At 36.7% G+C, this 20,094-nt stretch overlaps 1 protein-coding gene across 1 annotated transcript; it reads left to right on the forward strand.

The window, feature by feature from the left end:
* Positions 1 to 210: 210 nt before the first annotated feature.
* On the forward strand, positions 211 to 1,224 carry LOC117339809 (beta-1,3-galactosyltransferase brn-like). Its single transcript, XM_033901520.1, has one exon. It carries the CDS (start codon positions 211 to 213, stop codon positions 1,222 to 1,224), a length of 1,014 nt encoding a protein of 337 aa, XP_033757411.1.
* Positions 1,225 to 20,094: the final 18,870 nt, after the last annotated feature.

Here is a 20,094-nt window from a genome sequence, read left to right on the forward strand (position 1 = left end):
AAAAGATTATTTTGGCACTGACCAGTACACAGTTCAAGTGACAAGTATCCAACGTGTCAAAGAATCGTTTGGCAAGCCATAGTTACAACATTGATCCAGTTATTACTATTTCAGCGCAAATTATTTGTCCTTGCACGTGAATAATTTAAAATGAAAAACCAACATTTCACCTCTTGGATTTTTCAACGATGGCGGCGAATATTTATATCCATGATACTTCTCTCAATTCTGACTTTATTTTACTTCTTTGTGGAGACCACTGCCCTGAAAACTGTCAGGCATTTTCTGATCGCTTCGTCACAGCAACGAATGTCCAATTTCAACTACCCTCTGGATATAGACTTGTCCTATCTTGTTAAGATGAAGATCGTAAATGGCAAAGCGATTGAAATTGAACCTATCAATCCTCATATCTTTCGCTATTTACAACAACCTGCAGAATGTTCTTTCTCTGGACCTGGTGATACAGTAAAGCTTTTAGTGCTTGTGAAATCTGCCGTCTTAAATATAAAACTACGTGAAGGTATACGCAATACCTGGGGAAAGCACATGCCGTCAAATGTTCGCATTGTTTTCTTACTTGGAAACACCGACGAAGAAAATCAGAAACGTATCCGTGAGGAAAGTGAGAAATACTCCGATGTTATACAGGAAGATTTTTTGGATAAATATCATAATAATACCTACAAAACTATCATGGGATTTAACTGGGGTGTGACGTACTGTTCCAGCGCGTCATTCTTCTTCTTTGTTGATGATGATCATTATGTTTGCCTAGCTAACGTGTATAAATATCTTGAAAGCGTTCATTATACAAAACCCAATTTGCTATCGGGTTTTCTTCTAACCCACTCTAAACCTTACCGGGATGTTAAGTCAAAATGGTTTGTATCATGGGAAGACTATGGTTTTGACTGGTGGCCACCCTACCTAGCTGGAGGAGCGTATATTGTATCGTTCTCAATTGCACAGAAGTTTCATATAGCATTTCCGTATGTTAAATACATAGGAATCGATGATCCTTATTTAGGAATTGTAGCTAAGAGACTTGGCATCCGTCCAACTCACAATCGGAGGTTTCGAAGCAAAGTAACATTCCTTAACACTAAGGAAATAAGACGATTGAATATGTTTGCTTCACATGAGTTTAAGGACCCAAATAAAATGAAAAGACTATGGGATATGCTTCATGTTAATGACACAACGACCACTGAAGCACATTAAGGACATTTTATTTTGGTCTAGATGGTATGCTATCGTATCTTGTGTTATATTTATGTAACTTCCTGTGTGTTAAACATAATCTGTTCTGGTTATGGTTTATATCACTTAAAGTCATCTAACAAGTGACCGATATACTTCAAATTATAATTATATTGATTAATTCAAAACTGCCGAAGACGATTGGTCGAGAATGATTGGGCTAGACTGGTTTGGTTTGGTTTGGTTTATTTTGTTTAACGTCCTATTAACAGGCTAGACTGGTAGCCAAGCGCCATCGAGGAGGTGATATAAGTTTCGTTTCGTTATATTTTAACTATGTAAAGTCAGGTGGGGTGTGTTTGCACGTACAGAGTGAGGATATTGTAGGTCCTTACCTGTATAGAATCGTTACCGAGCAAAGCGGACGTACATTTTGCAAATTTTTTTTCTCTCATTTTTTTTTAAAGGAAAAGTTTAAGTTGTAAGTAAAAGTTGTTAAATTTGACTGTTACGCATACTATTCATGCAGCTAATTATAGTATTTATGTTGTAGAATCTGTTTGTTATTTGTACGGGAACAATTTCTCACCAGGATTTACTTTGGATCGCGCCAGAGGACTTTCAGTGTGTAGACTTGTAAAGGCGTGATCTTAAGTGGTCACTGGACGCGCTTCTTTATTTCAATTTATACGTCATGTTTTCGAGAAAACTAGTTTGTGGTTTTGAGGTTCAGAATAATTTCATGTTATCATTTCATATGTATGTACAACCAACTAAACTATTACCAATGTAACAATCACACATGCTAATTATAGAGTTAAAATAATGTTCAGTCTTATGTTCTTATTTCAATTAAAATGTTTAGAAATTAAATAATATATGTACGTATGAGGAACGAAGGAGAACATAAACATTAGTATCAAAACCTTCGCTGAGGCCATTGTCTAAATATTTAACAAAGTTTTGATCTAAGGAAAGAGCGAGTTCTTGTTCAAGGTTAAGAATACACAAGAGTCATTTTCCATGGACATGTCATTTGTAGGACATGACCGGTGGTGTAGTGGACGGTCGCAGGGCTACGTGTCGCTAGTTCGAGAATCTGAGGAAGGCTTTGGGTTCTGTACCCTAGCCGAGACATACCAGAGTCTTTAAAAATGATAGTTGCTACTCCTGCTTTTCGCTCAGCATATTTGGAGTGGGACGACTGGTTCGCCCGTTGTCAGTATAATGTGACCGGGTGGGGTGTGCTGCTGGGTGTCTTCGGCAGTATGCTTCAGTGAGGTAGCACTATAAATCGGCAAAAGTTCCGGCCTATCACAAGGAGACTTAACACGAACATACGGCAGCCTCCCAAAACACACATACGCACTCACCACACGCATACATGTCATATGCACGGGAGGCCGTCTTTAAATGACCTTAGCTGTTAATAGGACGTTAAACAAAATAAACCAAACCAAACCAAACGGCAAGGGCTCAGTGTTGTATCCTTGAACAATGTACTTCACTCCGACACACATACCACTCACCACACGCATGCATGACGTTAAACAAAATAAACCAAACCAAACCAAACCAATCACTCCGATCCATAACCAAATCTAAATTGGTAGTGAGTCATATCATGGACGATTTATACAATGGCTGATTTTTAATTTGAAATTGCCTCCAAATATTTCATTGATGTCATCGAACCACTCCAAAGAATAGTATAAGCCTGTCTCAATGGACTTGGTTTGGTTTGGCTTAATTTGTTTAACGTCCTATTAACAGCTAGGGTCATTTAAGGACGGCCTCCCGTGCGTGCGATGTGTAACGGGAATGGATTTTGTGAGTTATGTACCTTTCGTTGAGAGTTGTGTCCCTTAGTAGAAGTATATATTTGTGTATGCATGATAGTATTTTGTTGGATTAAAGTTGATTTATTAATTTTGAGTGTGAATATATGTGTTCAGAATGTAGAAGATATATAGTATGAGAGTATGTATATAGTTTGGGAATGTGTGCGAGTAACTATGATTGTGTATTTTATATTGAAAACAGTGTATGCTAATCTATGTGCACCATTGGGAATGGAAAAGGGTGCTAGTTTATATGTGTGAATGTAATGAGTATGTGTGGGAAGTTGTATGAAGATATAAAAGCCATTGGCTGGTACTTCATTGTTGCAAGTTGGTTGTTTACTTCCCTTTTGTTCTTTCCTTTCTATACTTTTAACAGAAGCCATTGGCTGGTTACTATATATTCCCGTTCGGGAATCCCTTCCGGTTGTATTTGTCGACGTTTCTGATTGGCTAATGTTCGGGGTATGTGTTTAATTATAATCACCTTACCTGTACATTACGCTACGCTCAGGTATCGGTCTATCTGTAGTCTTAGGACAAACTGCACGTGTATTTCGAGGCATACAATTAAAGTTAGCTATATAGCTGGGAATTTTAGTATTATACGACAGTCTGGCAGAGGCTTACATGTAGCTGGCTGGCCATGAACTCAGGATGGAGGCACAGTCTGTAAGGGACCAGGTAGCCCCGGAGAGCACCGCTGCACTCCTGGGGCGAGAGAACACCGTGTCGCGGGACCAGGAGGTCACACCTGATGGAATCATACGTGACAGTGCGCGGTGGTACCGCAAGGTGGACGCGGGATCGCGCTACATCCCCGTGGATGAGGACTTTTCCAGTTTTCCACAGGATGTGGAGTGAACAATTATATTTTTTTTGTGATAAATATATCATATATGTGACATTTTGATAGGTTTTCTTGGGGGTGGACGAAAATTTCAACATGTGTTGTACATACTCATTGTTATATATCATCATATGGTTTTTCTAGTTTATTTTTGTGTAAGTTTTGATTATTAATTTTTCTGTATGATGTGTAGCTGTAAGACAAGAAGTGCTGTCCAATGGTTTCAGTGGAGGGGTATATTTCTGGTATGGAATGGAGGTATATCGGAATTGATTTTTATTTTCATGTGTTGTTACTTTAGCGTAAGCAGACTAATACTTAAGTATTTGGGGCTGATCACAGTTCACCTGCTGTGTATAACATCACATGTAAGGTAAATTCAGGGTCTTATATAGAAGACAAGGTCCGAGGGATTATTTCATTATCAGAAAGTATGCATGCAGGCCTTTGGATCTGGGATGTTTTTAAGTATTTATGTCTTATAGGCTATATATATGGTTATGCATGTTGTCATGGTACAGCTGTATGTTATATGTGGGTTGATGAATTGGTATTTAGTTATGTTTTTTGTACAAGATGGTTAAAATGTCATTTTTTATACTTAAACATCTTGTTGCTGTTGTCTTGGTACAACTGCGGTCATAATTGTCAACTTTGATATAGTGTTTTTATGGAAAAGTCCTTGTTTTTTTTTTCCAAAACCATGGACGCATGGTTTATCATGTTTATTGTGTAACGCTGTTATGATGGTTGATATAGTGTTACAAAACCATTGGATTCAATTTCAATTTCAACATATTTTATTGACATGATGTTAAGTCAATAGGATTGGACATCAGGTATAGCCTATCTTAGTCCTTTCCTTATAATTAACAGATGGTAAACAAACATAGACCTATATACATATATGGAAGATTGGTGAGGGTATCAGGGGAGGTAATTCCTTAATAATTACAAGGATTTATTAATTTTAACATTAAATAGTAACCCTTAGGATATTTAGTTTAGCTAATTGTTTTATTATTTACTAAATGAATATTCAAACGTAGTGTATTTTGTAAAGTAGGTGTATCTAAATGATGATATTGAGTTTATTCCCCCAACAGATACAGGCCATAAAGTCCATATGTTTAACACACAAGCCATCCACTGAAGAGGATCAAAATTCAATTTCATCCCATAGAAACATATTAAGTTAGTAGAGTTACACCAACTCTTGAAAATAAAATGATTGTTTCAAAAAGACCTTTATAGGAATTACCTCACTTACATATAAGCACAAACAAATAAGGTTATAGATAAAATAGAATAACAGAAGATAAATTGTTAATAGACTGCCCAGAGTTCATTATTACATTAATCAAGTATATTTGGTAATCAAGAATAAATAGACATTGTTCACTCAATTTCATATTACATATTCTAAACATGTATTTAGATGTCTATTTAATTATATTGCTGTATAATTAGAGTCACCAGGGGTTAAAAAGAAATATTAAAAATATTAGATCATTATACATCAGACATGATTTCAAAATCTCTTTGATTGCAGGATGAAATTTGAGACATGTGTCAAGATGCTAAAATTTTGAATATTATTACAAAGAGTACATCCATTGACAATGACATTGGTACATAAATGATTATGATGTGGACGATTTAAATGTTGTATAAGTACTAGACGAGGATTTTGATATAAATTACATTCAAAGAAATAATGTGATATAGTTTCAACAGATTGATTGCATTGACACATTGGAGATTCAATTAGATGATCATTAAAACGGTCGTAATTTAGATTACTTACGTTGTTTCTTTATTGGCATAGAATAATGTTTATATCACGCCGGCCAGAATATTTAAATACATCAGTTGTAGTGGATATAATATGGTGATTGTTATTTATAAGTTTTTTAAATTGATTAGTTGAGTGAATGTTACTGATTTCAGGAGCGAGTCTATTCATTTCATTTAACATGGATGGGAAAAAACTTTCAAAATAAGTTACTGTACGACATAAAGGGGGGTCAAATAATCGAACTGTACGGAGTGGATTTCTAACTAAGGTTTCATCATGAATATATGGTTCAATAATTTCTCTTAAGTAATCTGGGGTTTCATTATTTAATATTTTGAACATTAAGATAAGTTTGTGTTTTTGCCTTCTGCAACTCAATGATTCCCACCCTAATTCTGTATATAGTTTTTCATGTGAAGTACCTTTGCGTAAACCAGTTATTAATCTAGCAGCATCTAATTGAATTGATTCTAAGAGATTTTTTTGTATTTGTGAACAGTTATCCCAAACAACATCGGCATATTCAATAATTGGCCTAATGTAGGATGCATATATGGTTGTTAGAGACTTCCTATCAATTTTAGTTTTTAATAATCTTAAAATGTTTATTCTTTTTGAAGCTTCATCATATATATTAGAAATGTGTTGGTTCCACTTGGCATCATCACTGAGTGTTAGACCAAGGTGTGAATGTAATTTATTTTCAGTAACTGGTTCATCATAAAAATTTACAGCAGGGTGATCTTTATTATTTTTTCTAGAAAATATAACTGATTCTGTCTTAGCAGGATTAAATTTAATATCCCATTGTTTGATATTAATTAAATCATTAGTGAGACTTTGAGCTATTTCAATGGGGTTATTATCACATATACCATACAGAGAGGTGTCATCTGCAAATAGTTTTATCTTATTAGAAACACAGTCAACAATATCATTAATATAGATTAAAAACATCAGTGGTCCGAGGACTGAGCCTTGAGGAACCCCAGCTTGAAAAGGGTCAAATGTCGATACAAAACCTTCAGTTTGAACTCTCTGTTTTCTGTGTAATATTTTTTTTAAACCAGTTTAAAAGATTACCTTTAATGCCATATAACTCCAGCTTGTAAAGCAGACCATCATGCCAAACCCTGTCAAATGCCTTACTAATATCGCAAAATATGTATCTAATTTCTTTGTTTTGATCAAGACATTTAACAATGGTATGATAGATAGACAATAATTGATTTACAGTAGAGTCATTGGGTGTAAAGCCAGACTGATGTTTAGTGATAATTTTATAAGTGGTGAGGTAATTATATAAGTATTTAAAATTAATCTTTTCTAACATTTTTCTGGATATCATAAACAATGTCATTTATATACACAAGAAATAGAAGAGGACCAAGGATCGAGCCCTGAGGTACCCTAGCCTTGATGGAGGCCCAATCCGATACACAATTATTTAAAATCACCCACTGTTTCCTTCATTGAGATAATTTTCACTTGGATTATTGATTATACGCTCAGGTATCGGTCTATCTGTAGTCTTGGGACAAACTGCACGTGTATTTCGTGGCATACAATTAAATTTAGCTATATAGCTGGGAATTTTAGTATTATACGACAGTCTGGCAGAGGCTTACATGTAGCTGGCCGGCTCGTCTTTCTCCTTCACAGAGTCAGGTATGCAGTAGATTTCGGACTTAAACCTCTAAATTATCCAGGGTTGGGTGGTATTTTTCTCTCAATTATAGGCATGATATAGTCAGTAATTCCGTTGTTATTTCGGGTGGTCTTTTCCCGTTGTAGGCATGTTATAGTCGTTGTATTTTTGGGTACATTTATTCCCCAGGGAGGGACGGGGGTGGATATTTTTCATACGAGATATGGACCGGACGCACGGCTAGGTTACGTGTGCATTATGTATATATTCAGTCATCGTGTTTCATCACTTCTAATCTTCATATAATAAAATGTTGAACTTTATAAACTGTGTTGTCATTCCATTGATCTGTAGCCAGCTGTAAATGTCGAGACAGAACCACAGAGTTGACGAACTTGAAAATCACTATACGAGGATACACTGGTCTCGGGAGTCGGAACTACTACAGTAGTGCCGTAACTCCTCAGAACTTTTACACATATGTGTGTTTTGGGAGGCTGCCGTATGTTCGTGTTAAGTCTCCTTGTGACAGGCCGGAACTTTGGCCGATTTATAGTGCTACCTCACTGAAGCATACTGCCGGAGACACCCAGCAGGACACCCCACCCGGTCACATAATACTGACAACGGACGAACCAGTCGTTCCACTCCAAATGTGCTGAGCGCTAAGCAGGAGTAGCAACTACCATTTTTAACGACTCTGGTATGTCTCGGCCAGGGGACAGAACCAAAAGCCTTCCTCACAGGGGCGAACACTCAACTAAAGGCCAAAGGTGATGCATTGTCAAGGGAGATATTAGGAAGGAGAAAGCTGTTAAGAAAGAAGAGAAAAGATAAGATCCCAAATGTAGTCGCCTCTTACGATCATGCAATGGGGGCAGCAGCTACAATTCTTACGCTCTACCTGCAGATATATATATGAATGTTAATTCTAAAACGATTCGGTTGCAACTCAAGTTTTGATTGGATACGGACCATGTTCTTATCTGCGATAGAACCATGATCGATCGTGTTAAGCCCCGCCCATCGCGATTAAGCCACGCCCCGTTTCTCATCGAAAGAATATGGCGTCAAGTCGGCTCTTAGCGAAATTAATAACCCCGCACCATTTAGGATTTAGATAAAAATACGCTCAGAAATATGATAAAATCAGTTCCCAGTGCCCTAAATTACACCTACCCCAACCATTGTATTAGGGCTACATCAATAACTGTTTTGTCGCACGCGGGAATAGAGTCAAGGGCAAATATGATAATTTTAGGTCACCGTAATGAGTCGTCACTGAAGCATGATAATGCTGACAGTTCGGATGCTAAAAAAGGCAATACTCTGATATTCTCCAAGCTAGAGCTGGTGTTAATAAGAAGCTATCATGCCCGATGCAACGTCCTGAACTAACCAACAACCCCCTTCACAATCAGCTGTTTAAAGTGTGTGGGTTGAAAATGAAATAGCTTCAAAACAGTCAAGATATTTATTTGGTACTTTTTATAGACCCCCGAATTCAAATGTTCAACCCTGGAATAGAATTGAACTATCGATTGATCATGCATTTAACACAAATATCCGCGATATAATAATAATGGGTGACTTTAATGTAAATGTTTTACAAAATCATCCCCATCAAGGTCACCTATCTAATATAATAACTACGTACAACCTTACCCAACTAGTAGACGAATGTACACATTATACAGAAAATAGCTCGTCGTTGTTGGAACTAATTCTTGTAAGTAACAATTCAATATTGAATCGGACATACGTTTCAGAATCCTTCCTGGATCAACCAATGAGATATCATTGTCCGGTATATGGCATTTTTAATATTCAAAAAGTTCTATCAAAGTCAATTACACGTAAAATATGGATGTATAAGTATGCCAATTTTGAGCAGTTTAGAACATTGTTACAAGAGACCGACTGGTCATGTCTTGACACTAATGATATAGATCATTCATGCAATTTGTTAACCGATAAAATTAACGAAATAAGAAGTATCTGTATTCCAAATAAATCTGTTACAGTTAAAAGTAGAGATCTTCCGTGGATGTGTTATGATATTAGAAAGAAAATTACTAAACGTAAAAAACTGCATAATAAGGCAAAACTAAGTAATAGAGAAATAGATTGGTTAGAATTTAACGTGTACGTAATAAAATGTGTTAACATGATAAGACAAGCGAAAGATAGGTATTTCAATAAACCTACTTCCAAATTAACGGAAAATAATAGAAATAAGTCATGGTGGAAAGTTGTTCATAATTTCATTAAACCAGACCCTAAAACTCAGCAAATTCCTCCTGTAGTGTTTGATGGGAGATATTATGACGATGACACTGACCCTCCTGTAGTGTTTGATGGGAGATATTATGACGATGACACTGACCCTCCTGTAGTGTTTGATGGGAGATATTATGACGATGACATTGACAAAGCTAACGTGTTCAATACTTACTTTTCTAGTCAATCGTCAGTGGACGATTCTGCTTCACTTCTTCCAGAAGATAATTCCAGCATAACACCAAACAACCTGAATGAAATAGCTTTAACAATCGATGACGTAAAAGATGTATTGGTTAACCTTGATGTTTCTTAGGCCGTGGGACCCGACTTGATTAGTCCTAGAATTCTTAAAGAGACGGCGTCAGCCTTATGTGTTCCTCTTGCCTTCTCACATCTCACTTTCTTTGTCAAAAATACCATCGCAATGGAAGGAAGCGAATGTAATTCCAATTCACAAGAAAGAAAATCGTGCTGAGGTTAAACATTATCGTCCAATATCTTTATTGAGTGTTATTGGGAAAGTCTTTGAACGCTGTGTTTTTAAATATATACATAACTTCTTCTGTTACAACAATCTGATAACTAGTCGTCAATCAGGGTTTACCCCTGGAGATTCAACTATAAACCAACTTGCTAGTATAGCTGATGATGTTGGTAAAGCCTTAGATGTAGGCAAAGAAATTCGAGTTGTCTTCTGCGACGTAATTAAAGCTTTCGATCGAGTCTGGCATCGAGGTCTCCTCTTCAAACTTTCCAAATTTGGTATTTCTGGGAGCTTAATTAAATGGTTTGAAAATTATCTCAATGGAAGGAAACAGCGGGTGATTTTAAATAATTGTGTATCGGATTGTGCCTCCATCAAGGCTGGGGTACCTCAGGGCTCGATCCTTGGTCCTCTTCTATTTCTTGTGTATATAAATGACATTGTTTATGATATCAATTCTATAATTAAGTTATTTGCCGATGATACGTCGCTGTACAGAATAGTTGAAAATCCCATCACGGCACATGTCACGTGCACTCTAGAGTCAGATATCAACAAAATTCATATATGGTCCCGTCAGTGGCTTGTAGACTTCAATCCCCAAAAAACTGAAACTATGCTAATAAGTCGAAAAAGAAATCCCATTAACCATCCCTCTATATATATGAACGATACTCCTATAAATAATGTGTCTTCTCATAAACACCTGGGTGTGTTCTTCTCAGGAGATGGTCGTTGGATAGATCAAGTAAATTACTTAATTGCCAAAACTTCATCTAAAATCAATATGATGAGATCGTTGAAATTTCAGTTAGACAGAAAAAACTTTGAAAACTATTTATTTCTCTTTTATAAGACCACTACTTGAATATGCCGATATTGTATGGGGAAATATTCCTAAAGAATTGGAAAAAAAACCTTGAAAATTTTAATATTGAAGCTGCACGTATAGTAACTGGCGCAACAAAGCTAACCAGTACTGATAAATTGTTCAATGATGTAGGATGGACTAGTTTATTTGATCGTAGACAAAATCGAAAATTCTTCCATTTCATAAAATGTTCTATCAATATACTCCTCAATATTTATTTGGTCTTATACCTAACACAGTTTCGGAGGGACATAACTATGATACAAGAAACTCGGACCAAACATTTGTCACTCCAATATTTTGCAAAACTGCTTTTTATAAACAATCGTTTTTACCCTCTACAATAGATCAATGGAATAAACTTCCACCTCACGTTCGATCAAACCCATCTGTTTCTGCTCTAAAATCTTACCTCGATCAACAGTTAAGCAGGAACATACCTATCCACTACACATTTGGAACCCGGAAGGGTCAAATTTATCATGCTCGTCTACGAATGGAATGTAGTTCCCTAAACAGTTATTTATATAATAAAAACATTGTTCAATCTCCGCTTTGTCTGTGCGGCCAAGTTGAAAACGCTACCCATTTCCTTTTAGAATGTGCCAGGTACGACGACATAAGAAGGCAGTATTTATATTCCTTACCTTATAATATTACAACAGATATCTTACTTTTTGGGAACCAAACACTTTCACCACAAGAAAATAACGTCATCGTCTTAGCAGTTCAAGATTATATACTTAAAATAAACAGGTTTTCATAAAATTTTATTTATTCCAAAAGCATGTTTTGTACTTAAAGTCAAGTTGTCTGTCTCAACAATCTGAACTCTATACACCAAGTATTCACCATTTTCCTTTTCTTCTCCTTGCTTAAACTTTTGTTATTCATTGTTAATATATGGTCTTATATGCCAATAATATGTTGTCCATCCTCATTATATTTGCTGTTTATGATAAGGTGATATATTTACACAGGTGTCTGAGACACTTGTTTCTATTTCCTATTCTCTACATTCAATTTTGTAACTATACATGTTTTGAAATGTCTGAATAAAAGAAAGTTTAAACTAATCAGCTGGTTCGTCATCTGGACTCAACAACAAAGTAAACGACCTTGCTCTCAGCCGTCTGACGTCACTAAACTCTCAAAAACTCACAGGACAATTAGAAATTTATAATTCAACTGTCAATATTTATGATTATTATAGTCGAAATATTTATCTGTTACGAAAGAATACTCACCAAAAGTTACTGTTCTAACATTTTTTTGTATTTCTAGGCCCGTTATTTGTTAAAAATGTCAGGTGTGCGGTAGGGCTAGGCCTATAATCACGTAACAATGACATGAAGTACTGTACAGTACCATATGGAATGTATTTAGCTGAATAAATTAAACAAATAGTGTAAATATTGTTCTGACCGTCATTTATTGATTGAAAAGTTCATTCCGTCCGTTTGTAGGCATCTCGCCAAGTAAAATCCGAAATGAAAAGGAATAAGTGCACAAACCTTCACATAACGGTTGGGCCTATAAACACAGCAACACTGATTTTGTCGAAACGCTCTTATAGCTACGCATACTGCAGATTAATCCAAGTATGTATTTTAATCTTCGGTAACATGACTTTAACAACAATCCAAATACACCGGTTCGTCAACATGCAGATCGAACTCTCGCGATGATGGCCGTTGCCAAATGACCGACTTTTTACAGCGTACTTGTAGCGATGTAAAACAAACCTGTTAGAATGGGGATAGTACGTTCCATTTCGTGGCTATACTGGTGAATATAACATGAAAGGAGGTGGTGCATGGCGGCCCACGGCCGAATATTATTTTATGCATGATATTATGATAGACTTTTACCAAATACATGTCAATTTAGACACTAAAACGAAAATTGGCAAATGCTGTATACGCAGCGCCACCTAAAATGATTTCTGTAAAAAATGTGTACCCTCCCTTTTAAGTTCAGTATATTTCTCGTACAAAAGTACTTGATAAATTTCATATTGCATTGATAGTCTCATGTGATGTTATATTTTATAAAAACATGTGTGTTTAGTATGAATTTGTTTAATAGAAAGTGTAATTACAGCTTTTTTAACAAAATTATCAGTAAAAAAATTACCTTCTTGAAATTTTCTTTTATTTGTTAAGTAGATAAAATGTAATAATCGTTGGAGTACTATCAAATTTTGCTTTTAAAAAACATGTTTGCATATTAATCTTGATACACAACCAAAAAAAATCATCAAAAATTACTGGATAACAAAAGATTTTTGCTTACAAAGAAAGGTCATGAAGTAAATTGTATTAAAAACCCAAGGGTTAAAAAGGAGTACCCTGTCTGACACAAGCAGTAAAGTCTGGTTGCATTGTTATTTTTGTTGGATTTTTAGCATTTGCCACTATTTTTCAGTACTTTCGGTACTTTGATATGTTGTCCAAAATTGGGGGTGTATGCATTTAACATAATAAAATCTTGGCATATCCAGTAATTCACCAAATAAATTTGTTTCATTAAATGTTTATGAATATCCATAGATTATTTCTAACCGGAAATTTTGATAGTACTCCATTAATAACTGTATGGTATTAGACTTTAAATGAAAAGTTAAAAACAATGATTTTCACAAAGAAGACATTAAATTAGGCTGAAATTTAATTTTAGTGTCACGGAGCGTGATGATTCATATACAAAATTAAACCTTAAACAAATGGGGTGAATTTGTTTCACAAATAGGAAATAAAAATGTGTTCTATAATAATTAGTGGTCAAAACATTAGCTTCTTATGCAGTTAGATGGGGAAATAATGAAATCACCAAAAAAAGAATATATACATTGAGGAATGGAAATTAATTCCTCCCACATAATCGGGGATATTATGCTTTTGACAAAAATATGTTTCCGGGAAAAAAAATCGCCGTGGGCCGATTTAGCCCTCCTATGCACCACCTCCTTTCATGTTCTAATCGACAGTATAGCCACACTTCACAATCAGCTAGTTCGTCATCTGGACTCAACAACAAATAAAGGACCTTTCCCTCAGCCGTCTTTAGAAAACTATTAAGTAATTATAGGCTTGATAGAAAATGACCAAAAATGATTTATATATATATATACAATCAACGCATGAAGATATAGAAATATGATAATAGTGGTCTGTTAAACCAGAATACCGAAATGTCATTATCGACCGCCTGTTTATCTTAATCATTTAAGGAAAAATAATTGATTTGTAAATTTTCTGGTTTTATACATCTTCACGACAGCTATTATGATAATTAAGAAGGCACACTCTGCTCTGCAATGATTCTGCATGTACATCATTTTAAATATAAAACAGGGCACTTTCAATGTCCACTGCACCGCAGGTTTGTTAATACTTTTCTGCAACAACACTTGGAATGTCGTCAAAAATGTCCCTTTTTAGAGTAATGTGGTTAAAAGGGATGTGATTTACATTTCTTTTACTGTAATAATGAAACATTTTTATTTACAGTGGCGCACATTTCCATCAATGTTCGTCCTGTTAAACGCTCTAGCTCATATAGCCTGTAAAAACATTTTGTCGGGACAGTTAGACCATACATCTGTCCGGATTCAAAATATCCAACATTATGTTAATGGGGTTTTCTCTGGTCCCAACATCGGATGTTTAAACATGTCCATTTGAAGGGGAAATAATTCAATAAGGGGAAAAGATAAGCAATGATGTGAATTTACTTTCTATAAATTATCAATACACGTATACAATAGTTAACAACAACATATACTCAAAATCTGTTGAAGGGACCAACCAACCAATTGTTTATCCATAGACTTTAGTGTTAACGTTTTGGAGTATATCATTAAAAGTGTTGAATTCAATATGGCAATTATGGTTTATAACAAAAGTTTAGAGGGTAGCCATTTTGAAAATGGGTGAATTTCGCAGTAAAAATTCTCAGAAATCTGAAATGTTTACATGTTAATTATTATGACCTGACCTTTTGGAAAACAATTAAATCAGACTTACGAAATTTATGTCAACATTTCTTATGGAAAGTTACCCATCAGGCCACATATTTTGTTACTTCATAAATACTGGCCAATCGGTGGCTGCCAGACATTTTATCCCTGGCTCATCTTTCTATACACAGGGGATGTTTCAAAAATCTATTTTTCAATTGGTTGGTTGTTCCCTACAACTTGGTAGTTCAAATCCAGCGCAATAGGCAGCCATTTTGCGGGTCATTACTAAGATATGAGACGTTGGCTGTAATTGGTGGAGCCACGGTCGCAATGGGCAGCCACAGCCATCGTCTCTATAGCAAGCCGGGTGTAAATTTCGGGCCTTGTGCGTTTTCAGGCAGACTGACAGGACTAGTGAGCCAGTCCACTTACCTGGTAAGTGCCAGCAGTCTCCGAAATGGGGACACTCTTTAGCTTATGTCCCCATAACACCTTCAACTTAAAATAGTTCACAAGTAAATAAATACATAAACTTAGACCCAGTCACAGGCGGGTTATCGACTACGAATTAGTACAGCGTTACCTCGGTCCGAAGTTAATACATGGGTTACGTTAGAACCTAGATACCTGTATATTACAGCGAATATAGCGGTAACAAAACTAGTTCAATGGGGATTTAGATACTTTGGTGTAGTTCTTAAACGGTAAAGGATGGATATGATACCGTCCGTTGCTCGAGTTAATAATAGGGCGAGAAAGTCTCGTAATGGCGTCACTTCCGGTGCACGTGCTGGATATAAACAAACCAATGTGTAGTTAAGTCGTACACTGGTAGCTGCCCTGCCGGTAGGGCGGAAGAATTGTACCTGCTGCCCCATTGCATGATCGTAAGAGGCGACTAAACTTGGGATCTTATCTTTTCTCTTCTTTCTGAACAACCTTCTTCCGAATGTCTCCCTGACAATGCCTCACTTTTGGCCTTCAGTTGAGTGGTCGCCGCTGTGAGGAAGGCTTTGGGGTCTGCCCCCTGGCCGAGATATACCAGAGTCTTTAAAAATGGTAGTTGCTACTCTTGCTTAGCGCTCAGCATATTTGGAGTAGGACGACTGGTTTGCCGTTGTCAGTATAATGTGACCGGGTGGGGTGTGCTGCTGGGTGTCTTCGGCAGTATTCTTCAGTGAGGTAGCACTATAAATCGGCAAAAGTTCCGGCCTATCACAAGGAGACTTAACACGAACATACCGCAGCCTCCCAAAACACACCGCACGCATGCATGTCGCACGCACGGGAGGCCGTCCTTAAATGACCTTAGCTGTTAATAGGACGTTAAACAAAATAAACTAAACCAAACCAAACCACCGTTCCAGAGTCACAAAAGCATACAAAATGTATATGGAAACAAGCCAAATAAGCACAATGATCTGGCCGGCACAGAACCTCGACCTTAAAATTATAGAAAATTTGTGGTTGATAATTAAGAGGGCAATTGAACAGTCAGTTGAAAGAATAGAATCTTCTGAACAATTTTTTTTTTTTTTTTATAGTTTCTGTTTGGACCAGTTTTGAAACAATCCGAAATCTTGACCGGTCAATTCCAAAAAGAATATCTGCTTTAAGAAGAGCCCGCGGATACATCACAAAATATTAGGTAAATAATTCAACATACTATTTTTGATTATTAATCAATATTTCTTCGATCTTCTTCTTTGTGGTATAATTTGTTTCGTTGTAAGTGTATGCAAACTGCCAATATCGCCGTTGAAACAAAGTACCAGCTACATATTTTTAACGTGCAACGTCACAATCGTTCCACTATTTTTGTCCATAGACTGTAGGTTGATGTTTAAAAGTGCGATGACCATGAAACAATAGGAGATTTCACATTTGTACATGTTATTACAGTTGCCTCCCTTGGACCCTTGGTATCATCTTCACACACATATGACACATCCTAAAATGGAAAATCATCACATGCAAAAAATGTGAAGAGTTGTCTCTTTTGACAACAAGAAGTGTTGTCAAATACATGTATTATACATACATTTTATAACGGCAGTTTGTCATTGATATTCTATATCTCAAACCATGTGTGCACTTGATAATTTTTTTATGAGAAAGGGAGGCGTCTTAAAATGTACGAAATAATATTATGTGTTATCAACACTAAGGCGCCCTATCCTTTGCGTCTTGCTCTGGTGTTATAGCATATGGGTCCTCGGATTCCATTGAGACAGGCTTATACTATTCTAACGAGTGGCTCGATGACATCAATGAAACATTTGGAGGCAATTTGTGCTGTAAAAATCAGCCATTGCTTGAATCGTCCATGATATGATCAATCTGGGTTTAGTTATGGATCTATCAATGTTCGCTTGCAGGTAGTCATGTTGATAAGACAGCATCTTTGCTGTTAAATTACATGATACCAAAACCGGCAAAACACCCCTAAATCCTCGATCAACAAGATTACATGGATAGACTATCCATGTAATCTTCGAATCATTATCTCTTCAATGAAAAGGCCCTGTGTCCAGAATGTAGCCATCAGACAGAGCTTTACTCATCAACGTCAAATAGTTCGGCTTCTTGTCACAGAAAGGATATTCTCTGCATGTGATCAGAATTTTTAAGAACTAATATATGTGTACAGTAACCCGCTTTTCAAAAATGCTTTGGACAACACTGTTGTGTCCAAGAATAAATGTTCACATTCAAAGGACAATGGGACGTTTGTACATTTAGGTTTGGAGAGTAACAGGGGGGTCTAGTATGTCCACTATCGTTCATCAAGTCATTGGGGTGACACCAAAGGCAAAACACAACACTTTGCCCAAATAGTAAAGTTTTGATCTCCTAGAAGAGTTTAAGGTAAGTAATAAAGCTCTCTTTATGCTTAATAATTGGGAATGTCACCAATATTAAAGACATTCAGTATATCATTTGTTCACAAAAATGATGCCCTGCAGGTAAGGCATATTAAAAGAATTGTACCTGGTGCCCGCATTTCATGATATCGTAAGAGGCAACTAAAGTTTGGATCTTATCTTTTCTCTTCTTTCTTAACCTTTTTTTCTTCGTAATGTCTCCCTTGACAATGGCTCACTTCTGGCCTTCGGTTGAGCGCTCGCCCATGTAAGGAAGGCTTTGGGTTCTATCCCCTGGCAATGACATTCTCACTGTAGGGATGAATCCGGATATAGGTACCAGGCGAAGCGGAGTTGGACAGAGCGGACGAGGATGGGAAGTTAGTTTATGCAATATTTATCATATTTACAGTTGTTGTATATAGTTGATACTCTGCAGACATATTCATAAGGAATCCATCTACGGCAATGAGTCAAGAGTATGTCATTATTGGCGTATTTAGTTATCGGCACATGTAAACATGCCATCTAGTACCGCCAAATATCGGCACTGGTAACTTCAACACATCCAAACGCAGCTTGTTAGTGCTTTTAAAACACAAATAATAAGTAAGATTATTCAATAATTATGCCTGGAAACTTAATATTTACGAAATGTTGTTTGGTTTGGTTGATTTTGTTTCACGTCCTATTAACAGATAAGGTCATCTAAGGACGGCCTCCCGTGCGTGCGACATGCATACGTGTGGCGAGTGCGTATGTGTGTTTGTGGAGGCCGCAGTATATTCGTGTTAAGTCTCGTTGTGATAGGCCGGAAGGTTTGCCGATTTATAGTGCTACCTCACTGAAGCATACTGCCGAAGACACCCAGCAGGACACTCCACCCGGTCACATTATACTGACAACGGTCGAACCAGTCGTCCCACTCATAATATGCTGAGCGCTAAGCAGGAGCAGCAACTACCATTTTTAGGTCATCTGACCCGAGGATGACCTATAGTCATCATGTTTCGTCCGTCGTCGTGCGCCGTCTGTCGTGCGTAAACTTTTCACATTTTAAACTTCTCAAGTTCCACCAGTGGGATTGAGCTGAAATGATGCTGGGATGGTCCTGACCAGGTGTTGTTACTTATTGGGTCAGTCAGAAATCCAAGATGGCCACCATGGCAGCCACCTTAAAAAGCACATTTTAAACTTCACCTCCAGTTCCATTGGTGCCGTTGAGCTGGAAATGGTGAAGGTGTTAAGGAAGGAGAGCCAACAAAGTGTTGTTTTTTTCCGCTTCGTAAAAACTTTGACATGGTAGCCATGGCGGCCATTTTGTAACATGATTGCGCAATCATGGTTTTCCTGAACAACACCTATTTCAAATTTCTCAAATTCCTGTGGGATTCAACTCTAACTTACCAGAACTGATCCTGATATAGTCTTGATCAAGTGTTGTTATTTTTCGGGTTGATCCAAATTCCAAGATGGCCACCATGGCCAACAGTGCCACTAAACCTGCTACAGAGAATGATGTAAGCTGGTTTGTGATTTGCCAGTGAACAGGCTTCTGAATATTCGAAATATAGAAATTAATTTTTTCATTTACATAGGTAGACTAGACTGCCTTGACGTACTCCAGTGTTGATATTAAACGATAAAATTTTCTGGTTTAAAACAAAACTGCCATTCTCTGGCCCCGATTGGTATAAATTTAGGTATTGCCTGATTTTTCTCTCCACATTTTCCTTTTTTATGTAATGTTACGAACCGAAAACCGAACCGACGTTGTTTGTTCATCGGTTTTTAACCGAATCATCGCACCCATAAGAAGTTGGTAGATTCAAAATTGCTGTAAGGCCATGACAGACGACCCCTGCTGAAATCAGAAATGAAATGAGAACGCTTAGGTGTAAATTATCGGTTTTAGAAGAAAAAACTTTATTCAAAGCTATAATTATCTGATGTACTATATCTCATCCATCCAAACATAGAAAACTACCAAATCACTGAAAAAATACACAATACATCTTTGTGTCGGGTAGTGCAGACACAATGCAGGACCTGTAAACAATATGACGTCGGAATGTTGAAGTTGCAATAAAGTACATTGATATGTATTTTACATGAATACACTTATGAGCCACAGAATTGGATGCACCATTAAGCCACATGCGCAGTGACATTGTTTTCTATGGAGATGTCTGACTAAACTGACCGTCTAGTGGTGACGGTATTATGATATGCATAGGAAATGAGAAAAAAAATGTACACTATATTTGGTAAATTCCTTATGAAGTAGT

The sequence above is a fragment of the Pecten maximus genome, chromosome 12 (genome assembly GCF_902652985.1).
Source record: "Pecten maximus chromosome 12, xPecMax1.1, whole genome shotgun sequence".
NCBI lineage: Eukaryota > Metazoa > Mollusca > Bivalvia > Pectinida > Pectinidae > Pecten > Pecten maximus.